The sequence below is a fragment of the Linderina pennispora genome (assembly GCF_002104995.1).
Source record: "Linderina pennispora strain ATCC 12442 chromosome Unknown DL89scaffold_6, whole genome shotgun sequence".
Taxonomy (NCBI): Eukaryota; Fungi; Kickxellomycota; class Kickxellomycetes; order Kickxellales; family Kickxellaceae; genus Linderina; species Linderina pennispora.
In genome coordinates, this window is record NW_024468254.1 from 1,065,150 (window position 1) to 1,088,788 (window position 23,639).

At 55.0% G+C, this 23,639-nt stretch overlaps 10 protein-coding genes across 10 annotated transcripts; 2 read left to right on the plus strand and 8 right to left on the minus strand.

The window, feature by feature from the left end:
- Positions 1 to 203: 203 nt before the first annotated feature.
- On the minus strand, positions 204 to 812 carry DL89DRAFT_222801 (5-formyltetrahydrofolate cyclo-ligase-like protein; the record flags this gene model as incomplete). The annotated part of the gene is made up of 1 exon (XM_040884604.1): positions 204 to 812. The coding sequence occupies one exon, from the start codon at positions 810 to 812 to the stop codon at positions 204 to 206; it is 609 nt and encodes a 202-aa protein (XP_040743964.1).
- Positions 813 to 1,091: 279 nt separating this feature from the next.
- On the plus strand, positions 1,092 to 4,698 carry DL89DRAFT_292974 (cysteine proteinase; the record flags this gene model as incomplete). Its single annotated transcript, XM_040890356.1, has 3 exons — positions 1,092 to 2,551; positions 2,686 to 4,222; positions 4,510 to 4,698. The coding sequence occupies 3 exons, from the start codon at positions 1,092 to 1,094 to the stop codon at positions 4,696 to 4,698; spliced, it is 3,186 nt and encodes a 1,061-aa protein (XP_040743965.1).
- Positions 4,699 to 4,914: 216 nt separating this feature from the next.
- Positions 4,915 to 6,164, minus strand: DL89DRAFT_267553 (uricase). Its single transcript, XM_040887542.1, has one exon. The coding sequence runs from the start codon at positions 6,097 to 6,099 to the stop codon at positions 5,161 to 5,163; it is 939 nt and encodes a 312-aa protein (XP_040743966.1). The 5' UTR covers positions 6,100 to 6,164; the 3' UTR covers positions 4,915 to 5,160.
- A 1,240-nt stretch (positions 6,165 to 7,404) lies between these two features.
- DL89DRAFT_283877 (uncharacterized protein) lies at positions 7,405 to 10,075 on the plus strand (the record flags this gene model as incomplete). The annotated part of the gene is made up of 1 exon (XM_040889756.1): positions 7,405 to 10,075. Exon 1 carries the CDS (start codon positions 7,523 to 7,525, stop codon positions 10,073 to 10,075), a length of 2,553 nt encoding a protein of 850 aa, XP_040743967.1. The 5' UTR covers positions 7,405 to 7,522.
- A 376-nt stretch (positions 10,076 to 10,451) lies between these two features.
- Positions 10,452 to 10,661, minus strand: DL89DRAFT_214952 (CCAAT-binding transcription factor, subunit B; the record flags this gene model as incomplete). The annotated part of the gene is made up of 1 exon (XM_040884276.1): positions 10,452 to 10,661. A coding segment is annotated over one exon (210 nt), but the record flags the coding sequence as incomplete, so codon positions are not given.
- A 2,183-nt stretch (positions 10,662 to 12,844) lies between these two features.
- On the minus strand, positions 12,845 to 15,007 carry DL89DRAFT_274913 (oligopeptide transporter 5-like protein; the record flags this gene model as incomplete). Its single annotated transcript, XM_040889240.1, has 1 exon — positions 12,845 to 15,007. The coding sequence occupies one exon, from the start codon at positions 15,005 to 15,007 to the stop codon at positions 12,845 to 12,847; it is 2,163 nt and encodes a 720-aa protein (XP_040743969.1).
- A 262-nt stretch (positions 15,008 to 15,269) lies between these two features.
- Positions 15,270 to 16,255, minus strand: DL89DRAFT_316446 (uncharacterized protein; the record flags this gene model as incomplete). The annotated part of the gene is made up of 1 exon (XM_040891069.1): positions 15,270 to 16,255. A coding segment is annotated over one exon (795 nt), but the record flags the coding sequence as incomplete, so codon positions are not given.
- Positions 16,256 to 16,381: 126 nt separating this feature from the next.
- DL89DRAFT_267555 (OPT family small oligopeptide transporter) lies at positions 16,382 to 19,001 on the minus strand. Its single transcript, XM_040887543.1, has one exon. It carries the CDS (start codon positions 18,681 to 18,683, stop codon positions 16,428 to 16,430), a length of 2,256 nt encoding a protein of 751 aa, XP_040743971.1. The 5' UTR covers positions 18,684 to 19,001; the 3' UTR covers positions 16,382 to 16,427.
- Positions 19,002 to 19,367: 366 nt separating this feature from the next.
- Positions 19,368 to 21,868, minus strand: DL89DRAFT_155639 (OPT oligopeptide transporter). The gene has a single exon (XM_040883614.1). The coding sequence runs from the start codon at positions 21,699 to 21,701 to the stop codon at positions 19,467 to 19,469; it is 2,235 nt and encodes a 744-aa protein (XP_040743972.1). The 5' UTR covers positions 21,702 to 21,868; the 3' UTR covers positions 19,368 to 19,466.
- Positions 21,869 to 22,623: 755 nt separating this feature from the next.
- Positions 22,624 to 23,593, minus strand: DL89DRAFT_155637 (uncharacterized protein). The gene has a single exon (XM_040883613.1). The coding sequence runs from the start codon at positions 23,457 to 23,459 to the stop codon at positions 22,905 to 22,907; it is 555 nt and encodes a 184-aa protein (XP_040743973.1). The 5' UTR covers positions 23,460 to 23,593; the 3' UTR covers positions 22,624 to 22,904.
- Between the last annotated feature and the right edge of the window lie 46 nt (positions 23,594 to 23,639).

Sequence of the window (23,639 nt, forward strand, 5' to 3'; positions counted from 1 at the left end):
GCCGTCGATGCGGTCCGTCAGTCTCAAGCAGTCCGAGGACATCCGGCAACTTGGTGTGCTGGACCAAAGCCTCAAACTCAAATGATACAACTCTCCCCCTCCCCCTTCTCCCCATCCTCTTCCTTCCCTTTCTTCGCACCCGAGTTCCATATTTCCTTTTTCCGCTTCTAGCTCCCCTCCGTCAGTGTCACTATTGCAATATATTAGCTGGTATCCGAATTCACACTCTTGCTTTGGAACACAACGCCTTGTGCGGCAAGGACAATGTCTGGTGTCTTGTCAAACTCGTCGGTCGGTACAGTCTCAACCACCTGCTCGTTTAGGCAGACCGCGCACTTGAACAGATGCGGGTTTCCTGTCAGAAACCTGTCGTAGTAGCCCTTCCCATGGCCACACCGATTGCCGGCCGTGTCGAATGCGACGCCTGGCACCAGGATGAAATCCAGCGCGCTGGCATCCACGCCCTTCCTGTCCTTGGCTGGCTCCGGAATGCCCCACCTGTTTTTCGGCAAAGACTCCAGGTCCTCCTTTCCTTGCAGCTCCACCATGTCCATGAATGTGCCATCGCATCTGGGCACATACACGCGCTTGCCGGACTCCAGTGCATCGTACAAAAGCTGCCTAGTCTGCAGCTCGCCCGAGTCCATGCTAATGTAGATGCTGATGTGCTGGGCACGCTGGTAGGCCGAAAGCTGGACCACCTGCTTTGCGACTCGGCAAGACTGGTCGGTAAGTGCGGACGCAGATAGCTGTGAAAGCACACTGTGCATGCGCTTACGCAGCTTCTGCTTGGATGTCCGGATGGCGTTCATGGGGGGCGTTTGTGAAAAAGAATGATAGCACAATGTGGAGATAGAAAGGAAAGCTCGTGGATCAGTTTTTTTTGGATAGCTGGCGCGCGACTCTTTTTGGGCTGTTCGAACCACTGCCATAAATCCTGCCGTGATTATGCTAGTGCCGCTTTGTGATCAAGAACAATCCCCATTGCGTCACCTCTTGCTTCAAGTATAGGCACGCTCTAGGGCAGCACGGACAAGCCCGTGTTTTTCTTGCCTCGATTGCATTTCCAATTAAGACTTTTTATATTGTTAATGGCCTTCGCATCTCAGCCTATTGGCGTTCTCTGCGCATACTTTGTCAACACCCAGCTCGCTGAATGGTCGCCGCCCGAGCTCCGCAAGCAGCAGACAAAGCTGCACCGGCACGACTGGGCCCAGCCGCAGACGCACCCCGACACACTACTTTCTCCAAGCAGGTGGGAGGCAACCTGCACGGAGTGTCTCTGTAAACTGCGTGTGCTGGGTGTAATATCCGACCGCACAACCACCGGCGGCAAGGCTCCGTGCACAGACGAGCTCGGCCACCACTTTCACACACGCTTATCTGATGCGCCGGTCTCGCAAATACAAGGTCGCAGTGTGTATGCCGGCGGCGCGTGGTGCTGCAAATGCAACTCACAGGTCGAGCTGTCGCTGACCGCGCCAGTGATCTCCTCGCTGCAGGTGGCAGCGCTGGAGCGGGCGCGGGCGGCAGGCCACGAGCACCACAGCACACAGGCGGTACGCGAGGTGCTGGTTACGCTGAAGACAATGTTCCGGATCGCAAAGAATGCCGTCGGTGGCGACGTTCGGCCGATAAAGTCAACCAGCCCCAAACCAAGGCAGCTGCTGAAATTCGACACAGCATGCAATGAGATTCTGGCGGCGGTCGGATTTGTGATGCGCGGCGACGAGTTCTGTCCACCAGATATCGTCGCCAGCATTTCAGATGACGAACTGAAGAGCTCGGTCAGCGACAGTCTCTCGTACCAGCAGCTGGTTGCCGCCATGGAAGAGCTTCTGGTGGCTTCGGGCAAATTCATGCGCAGACTACCACCAAACGACCGCGATGCATTGTTCCGGTATCTCAACGGCGCTATCTCCCTCATGCAGCTGCTGGGGTCGGATATGTATCCGAAGCGGCCTGGAAGCTCACCACTAGTGATTTCGTCAAACCGCAGTATCATCGGCACTCGCTCATCGCTCGAAGAAGGCTATCGCCGGTTAGGCGCGCCTGAGGATGCTGCTGATTCTCTGGTGGCCTGGGCGTATTTGCGGCAGACGGAGGAAGACGAGTCAGACGACCCTATCAGCGGTAAAGATGCACTGGAGCGATTCGACGCACTGCAGGGGATTGCCGCCGCACGGTCGTCCAAGGAGCTTGGAGATCTGGTTGCCAACGAAGAGGACCGTGGGCTTGTGGCAACTGACGCATTGCGGGCAGCGCTGGGCGAGATCTGCGGTGACCGGATGCTAGAGGTGGATGCGATTGGCGTGGATTCTATTCGCGAACTGTTCACAGCCAAACTAGGCAGCCTGGGGCGAAAAAAGGACAAGCTGAGTTTGGTTAACCACCTACACATTCTGGCGAGTGCGAAGCGTGACCAGGCATTGAAGGAATATGTGGTGAATGTAAGATCCGCGGTTGACGCCGAGGAGGACGTGGATGAGGGATCGCGGATGACGTCGCCGACGAGTCAGGTCAGGAGAAACATTGATCTATGGACCCAGCTGTAAGTACGATGGATGAGGGAATGCGCCAACTTCTTTCCCAGCACCTCCTTCTGCCAATGTCTATGTTGTTCAAAATCACTGCTGTGGTTGCCTGCGAAGTACTAACACGCGCTGCCTGCTCATCTGTGAATAGACCAACAGGGCTCAAAAACATTGGCAACACCTGCTACCTGAACTGCATGTTGCAGTGCCTCTTCTCGATCACCCCGATCCGCAATGCGGTCCTGCAGTTTGGCGATGGTAAAACATGGAACGAAGACGCAGTTGCTGGGCGCCGTGACGGCTCGCATGTGCTGTCTGAGCTCGAGATCCGCCGTGCGCTGCGGTTTGTCCGGTTACTCAAGGATCTATTTGGTAAGCTGATGAACCAGCGGATCGACAACAGCTCCATGTTGGCATCAAGTGGTGGCCATCCTTTAGCAAGCACAGCAGTGGCAGTCGCGCCGGACCGCGAATTAGCCGATATGCTGCTGTTAGCTGGTACCAATAATACGGCGAAGCCTGCGAATGGTAGCAACACGCCAACAAAGCCTGACCAGGCCCGGTCGTTTGTGGAGCAGCAGGATGTCGACGAGTGCATCGACCAGTGCATTAGCCTGCTTCAGCACGCGCTGCCGCCTGATAGCCCGTGGAAGGACTCTGCTGGTGACATGGAGAAGGCAGAGGGATCGGAGAAAAAGAAGCGCAAGAAGGAGCCCGAAACCTGGATCCACCGACTCCTAATCGGCAACCTTGAGTACACAAACGGACAGACCAGCGAGGGCGAGCTGCAGACCACACATGAGTTGTTCCACAACCTGCTGGTGAACATCCCTAGTGCCAACTCTGATATCAACGAGTGTCTCGATGGGTTCTTTGCTGATGACACCGTGGCCAGCAGCGAAAGGGATGTTGTCAGGCAGTCGCGTGTTAGTCGCGCTCCGCCGGTACTGTTTGTGCAGGTGCAGCGTGTGCAGTTCGATAAGACAACTATGCAGCCATTCAAGGTCAACTCGCATATTCGTCTGCGCGAGCAGATCTCGCTGGCGCGGTTCTGCCAGTTTGATGGCGAATCGGCCGATGCCAAATGCTGTCACAAGCTGCGGAAGCGGCTGTCTGCGATTGACAACCATCTGCAGGCGCTGAAAGTGCCCACTACCAAGCCTACCAAGGAGGGCTGGGCGGCTGGCGATTCAGTGATTCCAGCAATCGAGCGCGCGCAAAGCTTCCTCGCAGGTGTCAGCAGCTGGACAGCCAATGACGTCACAAAACAACTACTGGCGGAGCTGCCCCACGACCCCGACCTCCTCGAGACTGCCAAGCTTGCCAGCGACCAGCTGACACAAATGCTTACCGCCCTGAACTCTGCCAAGCAGTCATGGGAGGCGGAGCACCAGCGAATCCACGACGAGCTGGAGAGAATCTATGCAGACATACCGGACAACGACATGGCGTACACCTTGCACGCTGTGTTCATCCACAGCGGCGTGTCGTCAGAGTATGGCCATTACTGGGTGTATATCCGTGATCGGAATAGCAGGACAGGCGAGACGCGGTGGGTGAAGTTTAACGACTCGAGTGTGTCGACTGTGGAGGCGAGCGAGATTCTAAGGAGCTCGCCGATACCTGAAGAGGAGAATGCGAACCCGTATTATCTGGTGTATGTACAGAACCAGGAGCTGCCGGCGCTAGTGGACCTTGGCTCCACCAGCTAGTGATTTCTGTTTTCCAGAAAGGATGGGCAAAGGCTTGGCACTGCATTCAGGGAGGCTTGGCAGATTTTCCATACCTACTTGATTACGTACCAGCCTGCGTATGGTGATTTTTGTGCAACGGGTATAAATACCAGAGTCGTCTTTCTCTGGGGCTCAGTCTGTATCGTTCATGGCCGCATATCCATTGATTATTTTTTATAAATTTATATACGATGCACCGCTCAAACTCCTCCGATTCCACTGGTACCATCTATAAAGCACAGACCCTGACCAATGACGAAAAGTATAACCCAACTGACGTCAAGGTCAAGAAGATGAGGTACTGCGACTATTTCCGCGCCGAAACCACCAAGGAAAAGCTGCAGGTTGCCGGTGCCTTCATCATGTCCTCGGGGATCCCGCCGCTATTTAAGAGTATCCGTCGCTGTCAGATGGGATGCAAGTGCAACTAGTACCTTATTAATTTAACATAGCATTTCGCCTAGTATATGGGATAATTGTAACTACAATGTGACTGAACTCATGCTATGATGAGTGCCTTCAAATGGATTTCACATGCTTTCACAGCTGGGCCCATCAGCGCCATATACGGCCCTTCTCAAGCCCGAGTCATAAAATAGCACACGTTCTGAACAAACACTGCTCAAAGCGACAGACTTTATAGGTAAAGATATATTGAATTTTTCTTTCGTGCATTAATCGCCAGCATCCAGCTTTGTGCCCGGATGAAAGCTAAAAAGGGAAAGAAAGAAAAAGCAACACCCGAATTTCTAATGTACAAGTAGGTAGAAGGCAGAGGGGATGGGAGCGCCGAACCGCAGAGGGGCGGCGATTAGGAATTCTGGCAGAGCAAAAACGAAGAAAACCTTGGGTTGGCTAAACCTCCGATCTTACGCTGGGAACCGACAGCAGACTTAGAGCTTGGTGGCGGGGCGCGAGATGGTGGCAGTGATGAAGCCGGACGGGTCGGCAATGGGCATGTAGACCTCGGCGTCCGAAGCCAGGTTCTTCAGGCCGAACTTGCTCAGATCGAACGGGAAGATGTGGATGTTGGGCAGAGCGTAGTACACGTCGTCGACGGCAGCGAACTCGTTGAGGATGCGGTCGGCCATGATGTACAGGGTGGTCTGGACCGAGGCGTGGACCCAGGCACGGGGGTCGTTGGCGAACGCATCGAGGGTGTTGCGCTTGGCGCCGTTGTAGATGGTGTCGAAGGGCAGCGCCTGGATGGTGTCGATGTCCTTGGACACAACCTTCCACTGGCACAGAACCTTGGTCGACAGCATGCGGTCGGGCATGTCCGGCAGGGTGGCCAGCTCGTCGCGCCAGAAGTCGGTGAACGACGAGTTGGTGGTCTTGAGCACCTCCAGGTCGTAGAAGCCCGAGGTGACGTCGGCGACCAGAGACGCGTTCGACGGCGGGTTGGTCTTGGTGACCACGGCCTCGGTCCAGCGGGTCTCCTTGCCCTCGCGGTAGAACGAGTGGGGGTGGCTGCGGTTGTCGAACTTCATGCGCTCCCACGGCTTGGTGATGATCTTGACCTGGCACGAGGTGACGTGGGCGTACTTGTTGACCATGAACTTGGCGATCTCGGTGGCGAACACCTCGGGGACCATGACCTTCTCGGCAGGCAGCGTCTTGGCCAGGTAGTAGACGGTGTTCTTCTGCGAGTCGGTGGCGACGACCAGCTTGTTGTCGCCCTTGGTGTACGAGGACTCGAACTGGGCACCCGAGAGCAGGCAGCAGACCGAGTAGTCGGCAACCTCCTGCCAGCCGTCGGCGTGGCGGACGACGCGGACAACGCGGACGCGGTCCTTACCGTAGGCCTGGGACTTGATGATCGAGGACTCCATTGCGATTGCTGGAAAGGGGCGAAGCGAGTTGGTTAGTCGGAAGTAGAAGCGGTAATTCAGATGAATGCCAGAACTGAGGAAGCCAACATGTCCACTCCGGCTGGCTTCCCTTTTATACGGCTCCGTCCGTTAGACGGTCTTGGGATCTGGGTACCTTTGGGCTTTTTGGGCGCGGTTGGCCGCATAGTTTTGAATGCAGCTCGAGCGTGGAGATTTTTGTTTTTCACTCAGATAACCTGCTCAGTCTGTAGAAATTCCCCGCGCAGAAGAGATCGTCTCCCCTCCCCTCATTTTTGCGCACATCGTCAGTTCAGGAGGGCAGCAAGATAAGCCAGCACCCGGGAGGTTTAGTCCAGCTGGAGGAGCGGAAAACTGGGTGTTGCGAGCACAGGCATTTTCGCCGCGCACGGTGCACATGCCCTATGCACTGTTAGGTCATGTATGCTGCATTTCCAAAAACCCATCGACGCGCGGTGATTTTCAAGAGCCTGGGCCAAGCTGCCTCGCACACAAGTGATTCTGCATCGGCGGTTTACAAAAGGAGAAAAATCTGCGTTTTTGTGCTGAGCTTGATGTGTCCGAGAATCCACTCCTTCGGCCAAAGAGAAGCAAATAGAACAACGAGCGGTATATTTTCGATAATTCCTACTCGGCCTATTCACGCAGTCACAATTGCTGTCCACCGCCCAGCACAATAATGAAACAGCGAAAACAGGCCGATATGTAATTTGCGGTGGATGGTAAAGGTGAATTAAGGATCAGTTGCTTGTGAGTACTCGAGAGGCTCAAGGACACAGCAGGCGTACTGGCGCTGCTTTCTTGCTCCGGTGGTTAGCGCTTACTGCCGACTCTGAACAGCTGCATGCATTTGTGCTCGGCGCATACATTCATCGTACCATCTCTTGTTACATGCATGGCCAACGACACAGGCCATTATACACGACTTGGCACTCGGGGTGTATATACGCAACAACGGTGATGCTGAATATATGCCGAAATGGAATGTGGGCGCGGGGAGGACCTATTGAAATTAAATTATAGCCCGTGGTTGAACGGCCAATGTACGGCTAATGCCCTTGCGTTTATAATGATGAAGCCGGCGAAAATAGCAGTAGTTAAAATATCCATTCCAAGGCGATGGGGGAACAGAGAAGTAGCTACGTTCATCGAAGCAGCGCTACTGCTATAATTAACCACATGGCGCTTCCATTCTTTGCCCGACTGGGAAAAACCTCCTAGATATTGTCAATTCGAATTGTTCTCAACTCTTAGTAAAAACTCACTTCATTTCATTGAAAGAATAAACGCTCTTGCTTGTGGATATCCCTGTTTGCTCTCCCACTTTCTTCATCCTTCTGCCCGCCGATGCTCTATAGTCTAATGTGCTGTATACACTCCTAATATATATCTGCACGAGACAGGAATGACATCGACACCGGACGGGGCGGCACCAGATGCAATCACAGAGTCAAATGCCGATGCGCTGGCCACCTTCAAGCCAAGTGCTCGGGCATGGGTCTATGCAGTGTTCTTCACCACGATCAGTGCCCTAATTGCGCCGCTGTTTCTGTATCGCACATACAGCATGCCGTTTTCCCCGCTGTTTATACCAGTTTTGATATATCCGATATGTCGACGCACGCTGCAAAGAACGCCTGAACACCCACAGTCGTCCTCAGCCTCCATCTGGACAGCCGGCGGATTCATGAATCATCTACAGTGGTGCACGGAGCACTGGTATCTAAAGGCATTTTCGCGCGAGGAAATGGTGTGGATCACGTCGATGGTCGCAGCCGGCGGCAGTCTTGCACCAGCGTATCTGTGGATCGCTACGGTGGATTCGGACTTTGGCGGGCCGGTCAACTCGTGGATGAAGCTGGCACTGGTGATCGGCACGCAGGTGTTTGGGTGGTCGCTAGGCCAAATGTTTCGCCACGTTTTTGTCGGTCACGGCCACGGGATGGTCTGGCCCGATGTTATGCCTCTATCGTACTTGATACAAACACTATTTCCACAGGACCGCCGGGCACTTTCACAGAGTAGGCGCACCAGCGGGTGGCTAGAGAGCGGGTCTGACGAAGAATTAATAGGGGAAGCTGGATCTTTCGATAGAAGCAACACCGCCACCATCGGCCAATTTCCGACCCCCGCCCGCAAGCGCAGGCTGGCGCTGTTCACGGCAGTCGCATTCGTCTACCAGGTGATACTGAGCTTTATTGCGCCCATTTTCAAATCGCTGTGCCTGCTATGCATTTGGGCGCCTACAAACCGGCTTCTTGGCGTTTTCGGCTCTGGGTGGGACGGCGCAGGAATCTTGTCGCTCACATTTGACTGGGAGGCGCTGGGAACGCTGGGGCCGTTGGTGTCGCCGCTGTGGGCTCAGCTGCACTTTTACGGTGGTGCGCTGCTGATGATGTACGTGCTGACGCCGGTCGGCTGGACACTGAACTGGTGGCAGTCCAAGAGCCTGCCGATTGTCTCGATGAACGTGTTTGACAATACCGGCAAAACGTACCAGATATCGCAGATCAATAGCACGATGACTGCAGAGGGAATCAAGTTTCGCAACTATTCGCCTGTGCGACTGTCGGTAAACAGCGCCTTGGGGTATATCTGCGCAGTGGCAGCTATCACGGCAGCAGTCACACACCTGCTGCTCTGGCACCGCGAGTGGCTCGGCGGGGCACTGCGAGAGCTGTTCCAGACCCTCTGGATCATCGTGGATCCGCGGCCACTAGTGAGGCGCCCGCGCACTAGACGCCCGCCATTGCCAGAGGCAGACATGGGCTCAGCTGATACTGTGCTTGAAGAAGCGCCTATGCTGCAGTGGTGGTGGCTCTCCAGCAGAGTTTTGAGCAAGGCGGTTCGGGCGTGTTTGCTGGTTCTGTCTGTGGGATTCGCTGTCCTGACACCGTACTTTGGTATATCAGCACTGAATGGCTGGCAGATCGCGCTTGCCCTGGGGTGGTCGTTCGTCATGACCATCCCAACGGGGTTTGTCGAGGCGGTCGCGGGATTCACGCTGCCTATGGACCTGCTCCCGCACATCATCGGCGGATGGCTGCGCCAGCCCGGATCGCCTATCGAGACCAGCTACTTTCACATGTGGGCGACAGTGCCGACAAGTGTGGCATTGGGGTGGGCCGGCGTACGCAGCTTCCAGCTTGCCCACCATTGCACGGCTGCGGTGCAACATGTTGGCAACAATCGGGATGACGGGGACAATGGACACCACGAAAACAATAGAGACAGCAAGAAGCCGACGATAGCAGAGGCCGAAGGCACTGCGCAGGGACTGCCTTCCCAATGCCGACTGGCATGGATAGGCAGAGGCACGCTTATCGGCGTTGTGTGGGGCGCCTGCATGAACCACCTCGTATATGTCGCGCTGAGCTTCGACCCCGCGCAGCTGAGCGACAAGACCTCGCAGGTTGGCTGGCGCGAGCCAGGGGAGATAGCGAGGGCACCGGCATCGCTGAGCTCGGAGCTCGTTGTTTGGGGCATCGTGGGCCCGCGTTCGATATTTGCTGCCGACAGCCCATACCGGCTGCTGTTCCTGCAAGGCCTGATGATCGGAGTGGCTGCCCCGCTGTTCCTGGCATGCGTCAGCCTGCTGTGCACACGCTGCTTATGCAAGCTGCGCCCCAATCGGATCACCGCATGTGTTGGGGCAATCTGCGCGCAGGTGCAGGTCCCGCTCATTCTCACAGGCATGGTTGCGGTCCCGGGGCTGCCAGCAAACTTTATTGTGACTGGGCTTGCGGCCGCGGTCGCCGGGCAATCGTGGTTCCGCCACAGGGGGCTCAGACTGGTAGACCGATCGCTGTTCAGCGCTGCCATGGACACAGGAACCAGATGCGCGGTCGCGGCTCTGTTTTCTATTGGGCAGATCCTCGCGTACCAGAGGCGGCCGCTGCTGTTTGCCGAATGGTGGGGCAACACGTCGGGCAGCATCGAGCACTGCGCCGCGTGGTAGGCCGGCCCGCTGCGGTTGCACGGGCAAGAGTCGCAGTGCTCGGAAACGAGTGGCAAAAGGACATGCGCGAATCGTGTTGATAAATTACAGAAGGAAAGAGATTGAAAATAATAGTTCTAAACGCGAGGATCGTGGCGGGCGCAGCAGATCGGCAACAAGCACAGGCAAAAGCCGCTCTCTAGAGACGCTAGCAGCTTTCTAACCCCCAACTGGCTTCTCTCCTGCCTGTTTCTAAGTGACGGTCTTGCTCCCCCCCCCCAAAAAAAAAACGGAGCTTGCGTTTTTTTAATTACGAAGAATTGGCCGAGATTGCGGCACTGCTCTTGCGCTTTTTCGACGCAGACGGTGCCTCAGGGCTCTTGCTGTTCAGCTTGCCGCTCTTTTCGAGCTCAGCGATTTCGGCAGCAGTCAGGAAGCGGCCGCCAGGACCGCGCGGGCGACGCATGGCGTGGCGATGGCGCGACTCGTGCAGATACGGCTTCCGCTTGGCGTTGAGCTTGTGCTCGGCGGCCAGACGGGCACGGGCCTCGCGGCGCTTCATGATGCGGTGGTACTGCTTTGCGTTGACGTAGATGGGGTCCTCGTCGCGTGCGGCGAGATTTGCCTGCTGGACAAACCCCGTGCTACTGCTGTTAGGGGGCAGGGGCTGCGGGGGCAGTTGCGTGACGAACTGCTGGGCCTGCGGGGACGACATGGCCGCTGTGCGGTACATGTCCTTTAGGCGCTCCGGCGACATCTGCTTCTGCTGGTGCTGGTGCAGCTGCTGCTGCAGCGGGACATCAGCCTGGATCCCCGGCGGAGCTGCCGGCGTGCCGGGTGTGCTTGGAAGCGGCTGCTGCTGCGGCTGTGTTTGTTGCGGCTGCTGGTAGAACTGGGGCTGGGGCGTGCTGTGCATGCCAGGCTGTTGCTGGCCATGGGCAGAGGCCATGGCGGCAGCAGCGGCAGCGGCAGCAGCAGCAGCGGGGTTGTTGTCAAAGGCGCCCATGGTGGGAAACATCATCTGCGCCTGGGCTGCATGTGTGATCGGGATCGAGTGCATCGGGCCACTGGCAGCCACAGCAGCGGCAGCGGCAGCAGCCACAGAGATCGTCGTTACCGGCTGCTGGGTCGCCAGCAGCGCATGGTGGTGGTCTGTAGGTATCGATGCGTGGTGGTGGTGATAGTTGGCTTGGCTGTACATCTGAGCGGCGTTGGCAACGGATCCACCTACAGACATGGAAGCGCTCTGTGGCGTTGTCTGTGCGCTGAGCGGGTACGGGTACTGGTCGCTGGCGTGGATCATGATCTGGCTAAGATAAAAATACGGTGCCAAATAAAGAGAAATATAGCTGTAGTAATGTGCAGAAAAAGTGCTTGGGGACCCAATGAAGAGAACGGAAGAGAGAAGTTTTTCAACGAGAGAAAAAATACGAGTGGTGGATGCCCGCTTTTGTAACGCGTGAGGATCGGGCGTGAGGAAAGTATTACGCCTGTTCAAAAAAAAAAAACTAAAATAAAATAAAATAAACGAAGGAGCGGAATTGGCTACGAGAGGGAAAAAACTTTTTTGCTCGTAGTCTTCCCTTTTAGCCAAAGCGGCAGCACTAGCGCCCGAGCTTGGGTGTGCTTGCGACCCATCGACGATCCCGTCCCCGCAAGAACACTGTGCCAGCAGCTTCCCGTCAGTGTTCTCCTTGTACCCGTGTATGGAGGAGGCAAGGTAGCAGGGGGTCGTGTCGCACAAACACAAACGCCGTCCGTACCTTATTGAGCTTGCGAACCCACCCATTGGCCGGCTGCCGCCGTGTCTACGCAGCCCGCTGTTCTACCCCCACCCAAAAAAATTCTTGGCAGCAGCACACGGATGTGACGCGGAGCCTGAGCATCGAAGCGTTCTGAACCACAATGCTTTATTGCGCCCTCTTTATCTGCAACGCCCGTCCCTTCTCGAAGATGCCCCCGACCAGGCGAAAGGAGGGGACGCAGGCTGCCCTTGTATCCCACGTGTATAGTGGGATAGGCCTGGGGTATTTTTAGGCATTCCCTTTTGGCCACTCCTCCATGTAGGTGATCGGATGTTCGTCGTATGGGCGCACCAACCGGTAGTGTGCCAGTCGAGATATGGCGGGTCTAGATCTCTCGGCATGTTGTCGGCAGCACACTAGCCTAGGGATCTCTAGTATGCTGTATCTGCTGCAGCTAATCGCAAACTGCTCGGCCCAACGAGCGTTTTATTGTCTTATACACTGCTTGAATCTCGGCAGATTGGCCTGGTTGCTCTGAAGGGCCAGTGACTCATCGCGCAGCGCCTTGACTATTCGCAGCACACGGCCAGAATGCAGAGAAGAGAGAGCTTTTCTGCCTTGTCTCGGTGCCTGCTGCGCATGTGCAATGCCAGAAATACGGGGTTTGATACGGGGCGGCACTAGTACTTTTTTTTGGGCTTCGCTGCAACGGAGCACTCCTTTTGTTTGAGGAGGGTTTCCACCTCGGTGTCATTGCCCGCTAGAAAGGCGGCAACATGGCTCGGCACGATCTTTATCTGCAGACAATCGGCGGGAGGAGGGTTCATATGCACTGGCAGGTGGGTTGTGCAACAATGGAATCGGAACCGGGGCGGACATGTGAATTCTAGGCTCCCCATTTTGAAAATCCACTGGTGCTGCGCCCTCAACAAGCTGTAAACATTAGGCCATTGCGATCTATGCTGTGCACAAAAAGCCATGCTGCGCCTCTGTTCATTATGCATTCAACTCCTTGGAAATTTATTGTTGGGAGCCGGGTGCTTGCTTACGAGGAGATAAAGCCTGTCATCGACAGCGGACAATGGCCATCCGGGCTGTTGCCCCACCATCTGAGCTTGACATGCTCGAAGGCAAAGAAGATGATGATGCCTGAAATAGCCAGTCCAGAGTCCATGCCTGCCGAGAACGCAAAGGCATAGCGCTGCCACCAGCCATTCCACCGCGAATGGACATACCAGTTGGTGAAAGCGCAGACGACAAAGAACCACACATAGTCGTGGGTAGGAGCCGGCGGCAGGTTACCCACAACATTGAAGATGACGGCAATGTTGATCTGCGCAACCCACGAGTTCGGGAATCTCTTGGACAGGTACCAGAAGGGGAAGGGCACAAGCAGGCCGAGAATGAACAGGTAGAGCATGCTGTGGTATGGCGATTCTGTTCCAAACATGCGCCCAGGGCCGACCAGACCCCAGATAACCGATGCTGAGTAGAACGTATTGGTGTTGATACAGGTAACAGGGTATCCTTCTGGCGTGCACATGCCCTTAACTGTAGACATGAGCCAATATGAAACACCGAGCTGCACAAACGCGCAGATAATGGTACCGACGAGCTGCGCAATGAACAGAGAGCGGGGCGGGATCTTCATGTAGTGGCCAAGCTTCTGGTCTCCGAGCAGCGACAGGGCCTGGGTCATGGTGATGTAGCCGTACACCTTGAATGTGACGTTGGCAATGGGATCGCCTGGCTTAGCGTAGCCGATGATGAACTCGGTGATCACATTGAGGCCAGGCTGCTGGTTGCTCAGTGCCTGGATGATACCGATGGGGATGGTAAAGATGAAGGGCAGAGCCGTTGCCAAGACGACATAGTACCAGTTCATCATGTGCCAAACCTCGCACGTCACAATCGACAGTGCAAAGGTGATTGCAAAGGTGACCATGTACCACCATTGCGGGACCTCCTTGTAGCGGCGCATCAGCTTCATGTGAATGTCATCATCCATGGACCGCGACTGTCTGAACCGCTGGACAATATCCTTGCCGTGGTGGAGCGCAATATAGACGATGAGCGTGATGAGACCCGCGAAACCAACACCGTAAGTAAATCCAAACTGGAAGGTCATGCGGAGCGGCCCGTAGTCGGCGTATTTTTCTGCGCTGAGGTGCTCGCCGTTCATGACCTGCTCGATATCGTAATCACTGCCGTTGGGCAGGAACAGCTGCGACGTGTAGATGGGCAAGTTGCCTGCATTCCACGTGTTCTTGTAGTACCCGATTGGCGTTACGATCCATATAAAGAGAACGAAGCCGGCAAAGACATTGCACGCCATCGGGAACGGGCAGGCAATCGGTGACTGCGTGTAAGCGTTCGAGATGGTCGACCAGTCGAGAGTCAGCGCCATGAAGCCCAGCCCGTTGTATCCGTCGCCGAGATGGTTGGCAATGATGTTGTTCGGAGCAGCAATGCAGAGGATTGGAATCATCGTCAGCGTGGTAAACAGGAACCCAGGAACGATGTAGTAGACGAAGCTGATGACGAAGAAGATCCAGAAGAACTTTGTGCGCGACATCCTGCCGCCAAAGTTCTGAATCTCGTGGAATGTGCGGAACAGCGTGGCGCTGATCAGCGTAGTTGGCCACAGCATGGCCGCCGGGTAGACCAGATACTTGCGCGACAGACCGGCAAACGAGTAGCCCATGACTTGCGTTGTCAGACAGAACAGGATTGAAGGGCCGAATCCAAGCGGGCTCTTGTAGTACAGCTTCTTGATAACCGTGACATCGATACCGTACACCGTGCTGACAGAGGTGCCGGCGAAGATGGAAATGAGCACATGCTCCTTGATGTTGAACGGCCCGGGGTTCAGCGTCCATTCCTTTCCAAAGGTGCGGAACTTCTTCTTGGGCAGCACCAGCGCCATCAGGTAGCCGCAGGGGAAGGACAGCAGCTGCACAATGTAGCCACCGAGAAGGATCGGGTTCTGGCGGAAGTAGAAGAACTGGTTCACAAATGCAAGTGCAGCACAGAAGATAATGCCGAGCACCCACGAGCGGAACGTCAGGCAGGGCGTGTCTGGATTGTCCTTGTTAGATACCGCAATCCGCACAATCTCGAATGGAGAGTCCTCCTCCTCCTCATTCTCGTCGAACTGGCCACCCTTCTCGACACCAACACCCTGCTCAGACACCTTCAGGTCTTCCATGGTGCCTGGCTGCTCAAAATCATGCTGCTCTTGCCTGTTTGAGGATAGCGCCGCACCAATGCGGTCAATAAACCCCATGCTGCTGGTTTGGTGGTTTAAAGAGAAAAGAAATAGTATTAATTAAATAAGGTGAACTAGTAGTGAAAAGGCACTCCGTTTAGCAAAAACAATACCAAAATGAAGGGGAGTGAGGAGGCAGATGGAGAGAATCGTGTAGTGCTCAAGATGCAAGGCACCCCGCAACAGAAAAACTGCGCCCTTATATACGCACCGTGCTAACCACAACAAATAGTAAACTTGGGGGAGGCAGTGTAGTCCCTCTTTTGCACACTGCTCCTGTAGCAGACATACTCAGAACAAAGGAAACATAGAACGCCCAGCCCCTAGACATGCGTGCGATAATTGCAATAGATTTTGCATATAGGCGTTCTATCTGGCAATGCGGTAGGCAGATCAACATGGCAATCCATGATTTTGTTTTCTGGTCAAAAAGGGGACAAGCGCGCGAAATTCTCGTCTCTTATAGCTGACAGTTGCTCGGACATCCATCACATGGGCGTGCTGGCCCCTAGCGATGGCGTTTGTAGTGGCCGTATGCCAGATTGCGGACTTGATGCGAGTTCCGACTTGGCAGACTAGTCTGTGTAATGAAAATCCAACCTGGGTGTGCAAATCAGCGATGGCAGTGATGGCAGTGATGGTGGTGTGGGGGGCGTACATGTACTTGGGAAGGGAGAAACCGCCAGAGAAGCATGCTGCATAGCCATAGAATCGTCTGTACGACTGCAGCGCTCCTGTCCCCACGCTTGCTGCACTTGTCGCGTAATAATGGCCACCATAAAGAGAGGAGCATCTGATGGGCAATCGTTGCGCCTTTACAGATGGTCTCATGATAGTCGGCATTCTGGCACGGCGCTTCCATCCGGATGGGGAGTGTCTGGGGACATATGCTGCTGCATCGCCGATGGAGGGGCGCAGTGGACGGCCGGAGGCCAGCATTGAAGCATGGCCAGTCCTGCTTTGCACAGCGTATGCCTCTGGCATAATTCGCTGCAATGATAGGTGGGTCTGGCTTCTATCGAGAAGCACATGACAGGCGAGATTCAAGGCAAATCGCAGTTTTCGCAGCTGCCAAAAATCGAGCGAAAAGGGTAAGGCGACCAAATGTCTACCTGCCCTATGATGGCCAATCGTCCCTGCCCAGTGAGAATGGTAGCAGAGAGGGACCCTGTTGCATGCAGTTCGTTGCTTGGCATCGGCTTACCGTGAGAAAAAGGACCCACCAAACCCGCATTGCCATCGGCCATGTAGGTCCTCTCCACTCTGAACGGCATGTCCGCAAAGGAACAACGATGGCCATTGAAAACAGGTAGGGTTAATTATAGTCGTTTTGTAAAAATAGAGGCTACCGGAGAATAGATTAAGACGCGCCGGCGGATGCTGCTGCTGCCAGCATTTCCTTGTAGTTGGCCTTTCCGTACTGTGCCAGCTTGCAGTGAGTTGATTCCATGCCCCACCAGTGCGGCAAAGCGACGTTCTGGAAAGCATAGTATGTAACAATGCCCGAAATTGCAAGGCCACAGTCGAGGCCAGCCGACAATGAGAAGGCATAGCGCTGCCAGCCACGGTTGAAGAGCCTTCCCCATAGGAAGTTGAGAGCAAAGCAGCCAACCCACCAGTTGAAATATACGTGGGATGGTGCGGGTGGCATGTAGCCCGAGGCGATAAACAGCATGGGGGTGTGGATGTGCTTGACCCAGCTATCCGGATACTTGCGCGTGTAGAGCCAGAATGGAATAGGAAGCAGCAGGCCGAGAATGAACAGGTACATCATCGAGTGGTATATCGATTCCGTTCCAAACATGCGCTCAGGGCCGACCAGACCCCAAATAACCGATGCCGAGAAGAAGGTGTTGGCCTGCAGACATGTAAACGGCATACCTTCCGGCGTGCACATGCCCTTGATCGTGTCCATGAGCCAGAAGGCAACACCAAGCTGAACAAACGAGCAGATGATGGTACCGGCAAGCTGCGCGAAGAACAGGGCGCGAGGCGGCACCTTCATGTAGTGGCCGAGCTTCTGGTCTCCGAGCAGCGACAGGGCCTGGGTCATGGTGATGTAGCCGTACACCTTGAAGGTAACGTTGGCGATGGGATCGCCTGGCTTAGCGTAGCCGATTATGAACTCGGTGATCACATTGAGGCCAGGCTGCTGGTTGCTCAGTGCCTGGATGATACCGATGGGGATGGTGAAAATCAGAGGAATCACGGTCGCCAGGATGACGTAGTACCAGTTCATCATACCCCAGACCTCGCATGTCACAATCGCCAGAGCGAAGGTGATGACGAAGGTGATAGCGTACCACCAGTGCGGGACCTCAGGGTAGCGGCGCATCAGCTTGGCATGGATATCGTCGTTCATCGAACGCGACTGGCGCACGCGCTGGACGATCTCCTTGCCGTAGTGGAGAGCAATGTAGACGAAGAGGTTAATCAAGGCAGCGAAGCTTAGACCGTAAGTCATGGCGTACGTGAACGTCATGCGCAGAGGACCATACGACGCGTATTTCTCAACATCCAGGTTATCAGTAGGCGTCATAACTTCGTGAATGTTAAATACGCTTCCGTTGGTTGTGTATAGAGTCGCCGTGTAGATGGGCATTAGCTGGGTGTCCCACACATTCTTGTAGTAGCCGATCGGGGTCGCAATCCACATGATAATGACGAAGCCGGCAAAGACGTTGCAGCAGTAGACCCACGGAATGGCAATCGGCGACTGTGTGTAAGCCGACGAGATGTAACTCCAGTCGAGCGAGAAGTTGAGCATGCCCACACCATGCATCGCATCTCCAAGCTGGTTGGCGATAATGTTGTCTGGAGCAGCAAAGCACAGGATGCTTATAAAGCTGAGAGTCGGGAAGATGACCCCAGGGATAAAGTACCAGCAGAAGCTACCGAGGAACGCAATCCAGAACACATGTGTCCTAGTGAGCCGGCTGCCAAAATTCGACAGCTCGTGGAAGGTACGGAACAAGGTGACGCTGATGAGGTTGGCAGGCCAAATCATGGCGGCGGGGTAGACGAGGAACTCGCGCGAGAAGCCAGCGAACGAGTAGCCCATGATCTGCGAGGTCAGGATGAAGAGAATCGAGGGGCCGAATCCCATCTCCGACTTGTAATACATGCGCTTGATGGTGACCACATCAATGCCGTATGTCGTGCTGACTGATGCACCCGCAAAGATGGAGATGAGCACATGCTCCTTGATGCTGAAGGGACCGGGATTCAGCGTCCACCGGAAGCCAAACGTGTTGAACTGGCGCTTGGGCAGCACCAGCGCCATCAAATAGCCACAGGGAAAGGATACTAGCTGCACGACATAGCCGCCGAGTGTGATGGGGTTCTCACGGAACCAGTAATACTGGTTGATGAACGCAAGACCGGCAGCGAATATGACACCAAGGACACATGAGCGGAACGTCAGGCACGGCATGTTCGGGTCGTCTTTGTTGGAGACTGCTATCCGCACCATCTCGATCGGCGAGTCCTCCTCTTCCTCATCCTTCTCGCTATCAAAGACCTTGTCAGCAGCTGGCATGTCGAGGCTGTATTCCTGATCTACAAACCCAGCCTGGCTCCTGTCGTCTATAGCCTGTTGGCCAGTAGCAGTAAACATGACAAATAATCGAGAGGAATAGAATAAAAATATTATGAAAGAGCAATGGACGACAATGGTGGGGGTGAGGTGCTGGAGACGCCACCCGCAGATGCTAGAGCTCCTTTTATACCGTTCTTGCTTAGTCTTTTCGCCTTCTTCCTAAGGACAATAGTTGTGCGGTACCATTTTGGGCTCGGCCCGCCTACTCTTCATATCCCGATCCGCCTCCCACCTCTGCACCGCGACTACGCATGATTTTCCAGCTTGAGCAAATACGGCAACAGCTTTGCCCAAATCTCGAGAATCGGGTACGCCCATTTCGTCCAAATAAACAACAACTTATAAAGACTAGCCTTGGAAAGCATTACCGTGCCGCCACGACCTTTGATGCACGAATGAAACAACGAGCCTTGCTCTGCGAGCTCCATATTGAGGAGCCGAAGGAGGATGTGCAGGGGTGCGCGGAATTCGATCAAAAACACATGCTGTGTCTCCTCGACCAGAAATGGCAACGCCAAAGCGTCTTGACAGTACAACTTTCCCACCCTCATCAGGCTGCCTATCCTGGCAGTGCTGAATCATTTGCTGCCGGCTTGCTCAAAACATCGGGAGTGGTTTGGTATTGTCACACACACATGCAAATCATGGGGCCGAACGCCGCTTTGTTTGGCCCACCCTGCCAGCTGCTCCTGGAATTCCCTCCAAACATCAACCAAAGTGTGCCAAAGAAGAGCATATTATTTGGCAAAAAGGTAGCATTGTCAACAAAAGCTAGACGATATGTGCAACGGCTAGAGCTGCCTAGGCTGCTACAGGAAGCGCCTTGAATCCATGGGCGGCAAGTGGGCAGTGAGTACCCGCCTCTGGGTTACCCCACCAGTTCGGTAGAGTGACATTCTGGAACGCATAGTACACAACGATACCTGAAATCGCAAGACCACAGTCAAGACCAGCAGACATTGCGAAGGCATAGCGCTGCCAGCTGGAGTTCCTGTACTTGTGCCAGATGTAGTTGAAGAAGAAGCAGCCAATAAACCAGTTGGTGTACACCGACGACGGGGCAGGGGGCATGTAGCCCGAGGCGATGAAGAGCAGAGGAGTGTGGATGTGCTTGACCCAGCTATCCGGGTACTTGCGCGTGTAGAGCCAGAATGGAATAGGGAGGAACAGGCCGAGAATGAATAGGTACAGCACAGGGTGGTACGGCGAGGAGCTTCCGAACATGCGCTCAGGGCCAACCAGACCCCAGATAACCGACGCCGAGAAGAAGGTGTTGGCCTGGATACAAGTGAAGTGGCCACCCTTCTCGGTACACATCCCGTCGATAGTGTTGATGAGCCAGAAGGCGACGCCGAGCTGCACAAAGGCACAGATAATGGTACCGACAAGCTGTGCGACGAACAGGGCGCGAGGCGGCACCTTCATGTAGTGGCCGAGCTTCTGGTCTCCGAGCAGCGACAGGGCCTGGGTCATGGTGATGTAGCCGTACACCTTGAAGGTAACGTTGGCGATGGGGTCTCCCGGTCTGGCATAACCAATGATGAACTCGGTAATGATGTTGAGGCCGGGCTGTTGGTTGCTGAGGGCCTGGACGATACCAATGGGGATGGTAAAGATGAATGGGATGACAGTAGCGACAATGACCCAGTACCAAGGCATGAGGTGGAAGACCTGGCAGGTAATGATAGCCACAACAAAGGTGATGACGAAGGTGATAGCGTACCACCAGTGCGGGACCTCAGGGTACCGGCGCATCAGCTTGGCATGGATATCGTCCTCCATCGAACGCGACTGGCGCACGCGCTGGACAATCTCCTTGCCGTAGTGCAGGGCGATGTAGACGATGAGGTTGATGAGACCAGCGAATCCAATACCGTAGGTCATGGCGAACGTGAACGTCATGCGGAGCGGCGAGTACGCGTTGAACTTTTCAACATCAAGCATATCACCGTTCCTGACCATGGAGATGTTGTACTTGGCACCGCCCGTAGTGTACAGCTGCGATGTGTAGATGGGCATTAGCTGGGTGTCCCACACATTCTTGTAGTAGCCGATCGGGGTCGCAATCCACATGATAATGACGAAGCCGGCAAAGACGTTGCAGCAGTAGACCCACGGAATGGCAATCGGCGACTGTGTGTAAGCCGACGAGATGTAACTCCAGTCGAGCGAGAAGTTGAGCATGCCCACACCATGCATCGCATCTCCAAGCTGGTTGGCAATGACGTTGTTGGGGGCAGCGAAGCACAGGATGCTCAGGAAGCTGAGAGTCGGGAAAATGACACCAGGAAGGAAGTACCAGCAGAAGCTACCGAGGAACGCAATCCAGAAGACCTTTGTGCGCGACAGCTTGCCCCAGTTCTGCTTCTCATGGAAGGTACGGAACAGGGTGACGCTGACCAGGTTGGCAGGCCAAATCATGGCGGCGGGGTAGACGAGGAACTCGCGCGAGAAGCCAGCGAACGAGTAGCCCATGATCTGCGAGGTCAGGATGAAGAGAATCGAGGGACCGAAGCCGAGATCCGACTGGTAGTACAGCTTCTTGATGGTGACCACGTCAATGCCGTAGGTCGTGCTGACAGAGGTACCGGCGAAAATGGAGATAATAACGTGCTCCTTGATGCTGAAGGGACCGGGGTTGAGTGTCCACTCCCAGCCGAACGTGCGGAACTTCTTCTTGGGCAGCACCAGCGCCATCAGGTAACCACAGGGGAAGGACAGCAGCTGCACGACGTAGCCGCCGAGTGTGATGGGGTTATCGCGGAACCAGTAGAACTGGTTGATGAACGCAAGGCCAGCAGCGAAGATAATGCCCAGCACCCACGAGCGGAATGTCAGGCACGGCAGGTTGGGGTCGTCCTTGTTGGAGACGGCGATGCGGACCATCTCAAAGGGCGAGTCCTCCTCCTCCTCCTCGCCGTCAAAGTGAGCAGCTGCCTTCTCGACATACTTCTCCTCGTCAATGGCGGTGTTGTACTGGGCGGCTCCGGTTTCGCCCTCGTAGCCGTGAGATTGCGGATATTGAACCTCGGCCATGTTTGGTGCTATGGAGTGGAAATCTCAAATAGTACCAGGTAGCGGAAAAAGGGTAATATTAAAAGAAGGGGTGATTGAAGTAGAAGTTAAAGATTTGAATAGAATAGAGAGAATAGAAAATAACAAGGGTGGTTGTATAAATCGACTCCAAGTAATGAACCATCCGGGGGAGGCAGGCGCGCTGTACAATGCTCTTTATACTGGGACGGTGTAGCTGCTCAGCCGTGCCACCCCCGGGTGTCAGCAAACCGGTTGCCACCCGTTGTCGCACTCCCAGCACGGCCCATTTTTCACCCACGCTGGAAACGCAGCGAAGAACCGGCAGCGACGGCAATCATCATGAGCCAGGGAGCGCGCAGCCTGTCGCCATGGACGGGGATGCACACATCCTGCGAGGCGTTTGCTGTGCCGGCCGTCTCGCTACATGATTGGCAGAGTGCGCCTATTCAGTATATTGCAGATGTGTTCTCCCCGTTCCGCGCCTGCCTGCAGATGGAATGCGCAGAGTGGCCATGGGGGTGTTTGCGCGACAGAGACGGGGACCCCTTGTCGCACATTTTTACAGATAGAACCGGCTATCACGCGAAATTTGGATGCATAGGGACGGCAAGGACAGACGGAGCGACGAGGGGCAGAGTGTAAGCAGATCTACCGATGGTCTCTCTGATAGCATTGGACTCGCTCCCTGCAATCGATTGTTATTTGCGCTACCCAGAACAGGCTCTGCTGTGTCAACAGCGCACTCCGCGGGCACAGCTTCTCTATTTTTTCCTCCCCAACCATCAGTGTGTCATCTGCTCGCAAAATGAACCGACGCAGGCTGGCCGATGGGCATCAGCAGGGAGCACCAGGTGAGCGCGGTCTGCCAAAACAAGGCATCCAAGGGATCCCGTTGCGTGTGAAATATCGCTGCTACACAAAACTCCGTCCATTAGCAGACTCGTCTGGCAATCTCCTCCGCATCTGGCTCCAGGCGCCGGCAGGTTCTTTTTTGCGCAGAAAGAAAAAACCAACAGAAAATGTTCCCACCCCAATAATCGCACGTTGCCTGCCTGTTCTATCCAGGAATACATGTGATCCGCAGAAGCGTCTGCTGTGCCCATATCGCGGCAGGCGCCGCCTGGGAAGCTCCTCCCGCGCGGAGCGCGCTACGCCCGAGCTCGGATTTGGACATGCGTGGGCAAGTGTCGATCTAAATCGAACCTATATATAGTAATCTCGAATTCGATATTGTGCTCTCCTACTGGACAGAAGCATCGGCGTGGCAATCCTCTGCAAGCACAGCAACCTGCTTCCAAGTAGGCCCTTTCCCTCAGTTCTGCCAACGTCGCAACCGGGCATCCTTGCCAATGGGCAAGGAATCACCCCGGCCAGAAAAACAGAACAGGGGGCCGTGCCCATCGAGGTGCAGTGTGCCGATGTAGCTTGCATGTATGGATATTTGGCCGTGGGTTTTTGTTTGGGTGCAAAAACACCCCCGCATGTCCCGAAGCCAATTGCTACTCCTTTAGCAGAAAGCGGTACCATCGAGCACGCTGTTCCCACGACACGAGAAATCAAACAAAACCAGCAAATGCATGGGTGCCAAGTTGCGTTCTCGCAACAAAGTGGCAGCGGCCTCTGGTCTGACAATTGCCTTACTTGACAGCGGCGAGCTCCAATGTGACAGCTGGTCCATGTTGGAAGGCACATTGACAAAAGGGGCGGTGGTGGAATGCAGGAGTGGGGTAGCATGCTGCCTTCGTTCGAGGCGCACATTGGAAACGCGCATGCGCCGGGAGTGCTTTTGCTGGCAACTCCGCATTCAGCAGATGCTGATTTCTTCTCCTGCTTTGTGACACAAACGTACGCGCCTGCATCCCTGTATCGGCTCACCCTATTTGATACCGGTGCCAGGCCGTGCCATCTGCTGAAAGGAGCCGGGTCCCACGGTGCACG

What these genes read in the sequence shown, in the direction of transcription:
- DL89DRAFT_267553 (XM_040887542.1), bottom strand. Translation starts at nt 6,099, where the DNA reads ATGGAGTCCTCGATCATCAAGTCCCAGGCCTACGGTAAGGACCGCGTC.
- DL89DRAFT_267555 (XM_040887543.1), bottom strand. Translation starts at nt 18,683, where the DNA reads ATGTTTACTGCTACTGGCCAACAGGCTATAGACGACAGGAGCCAGGCT.
- DL89DRAFT_155639 (XM_040883614.1), bottom strand. Translation starts at nt 21,701, where the DNA reads ATGGCCGAGGTTCAATATCCGCAATCTCACGGCTACGAGGGCGAAACC.
- DL89DRAFT_155637 (XM_040883613.1), bottom strand. Translation starts at nt 23,459, where the DNA reads ATGTGCGCCTCGAACGAAGGCAGCATGCTACCCCACTCCTGCATTCCA.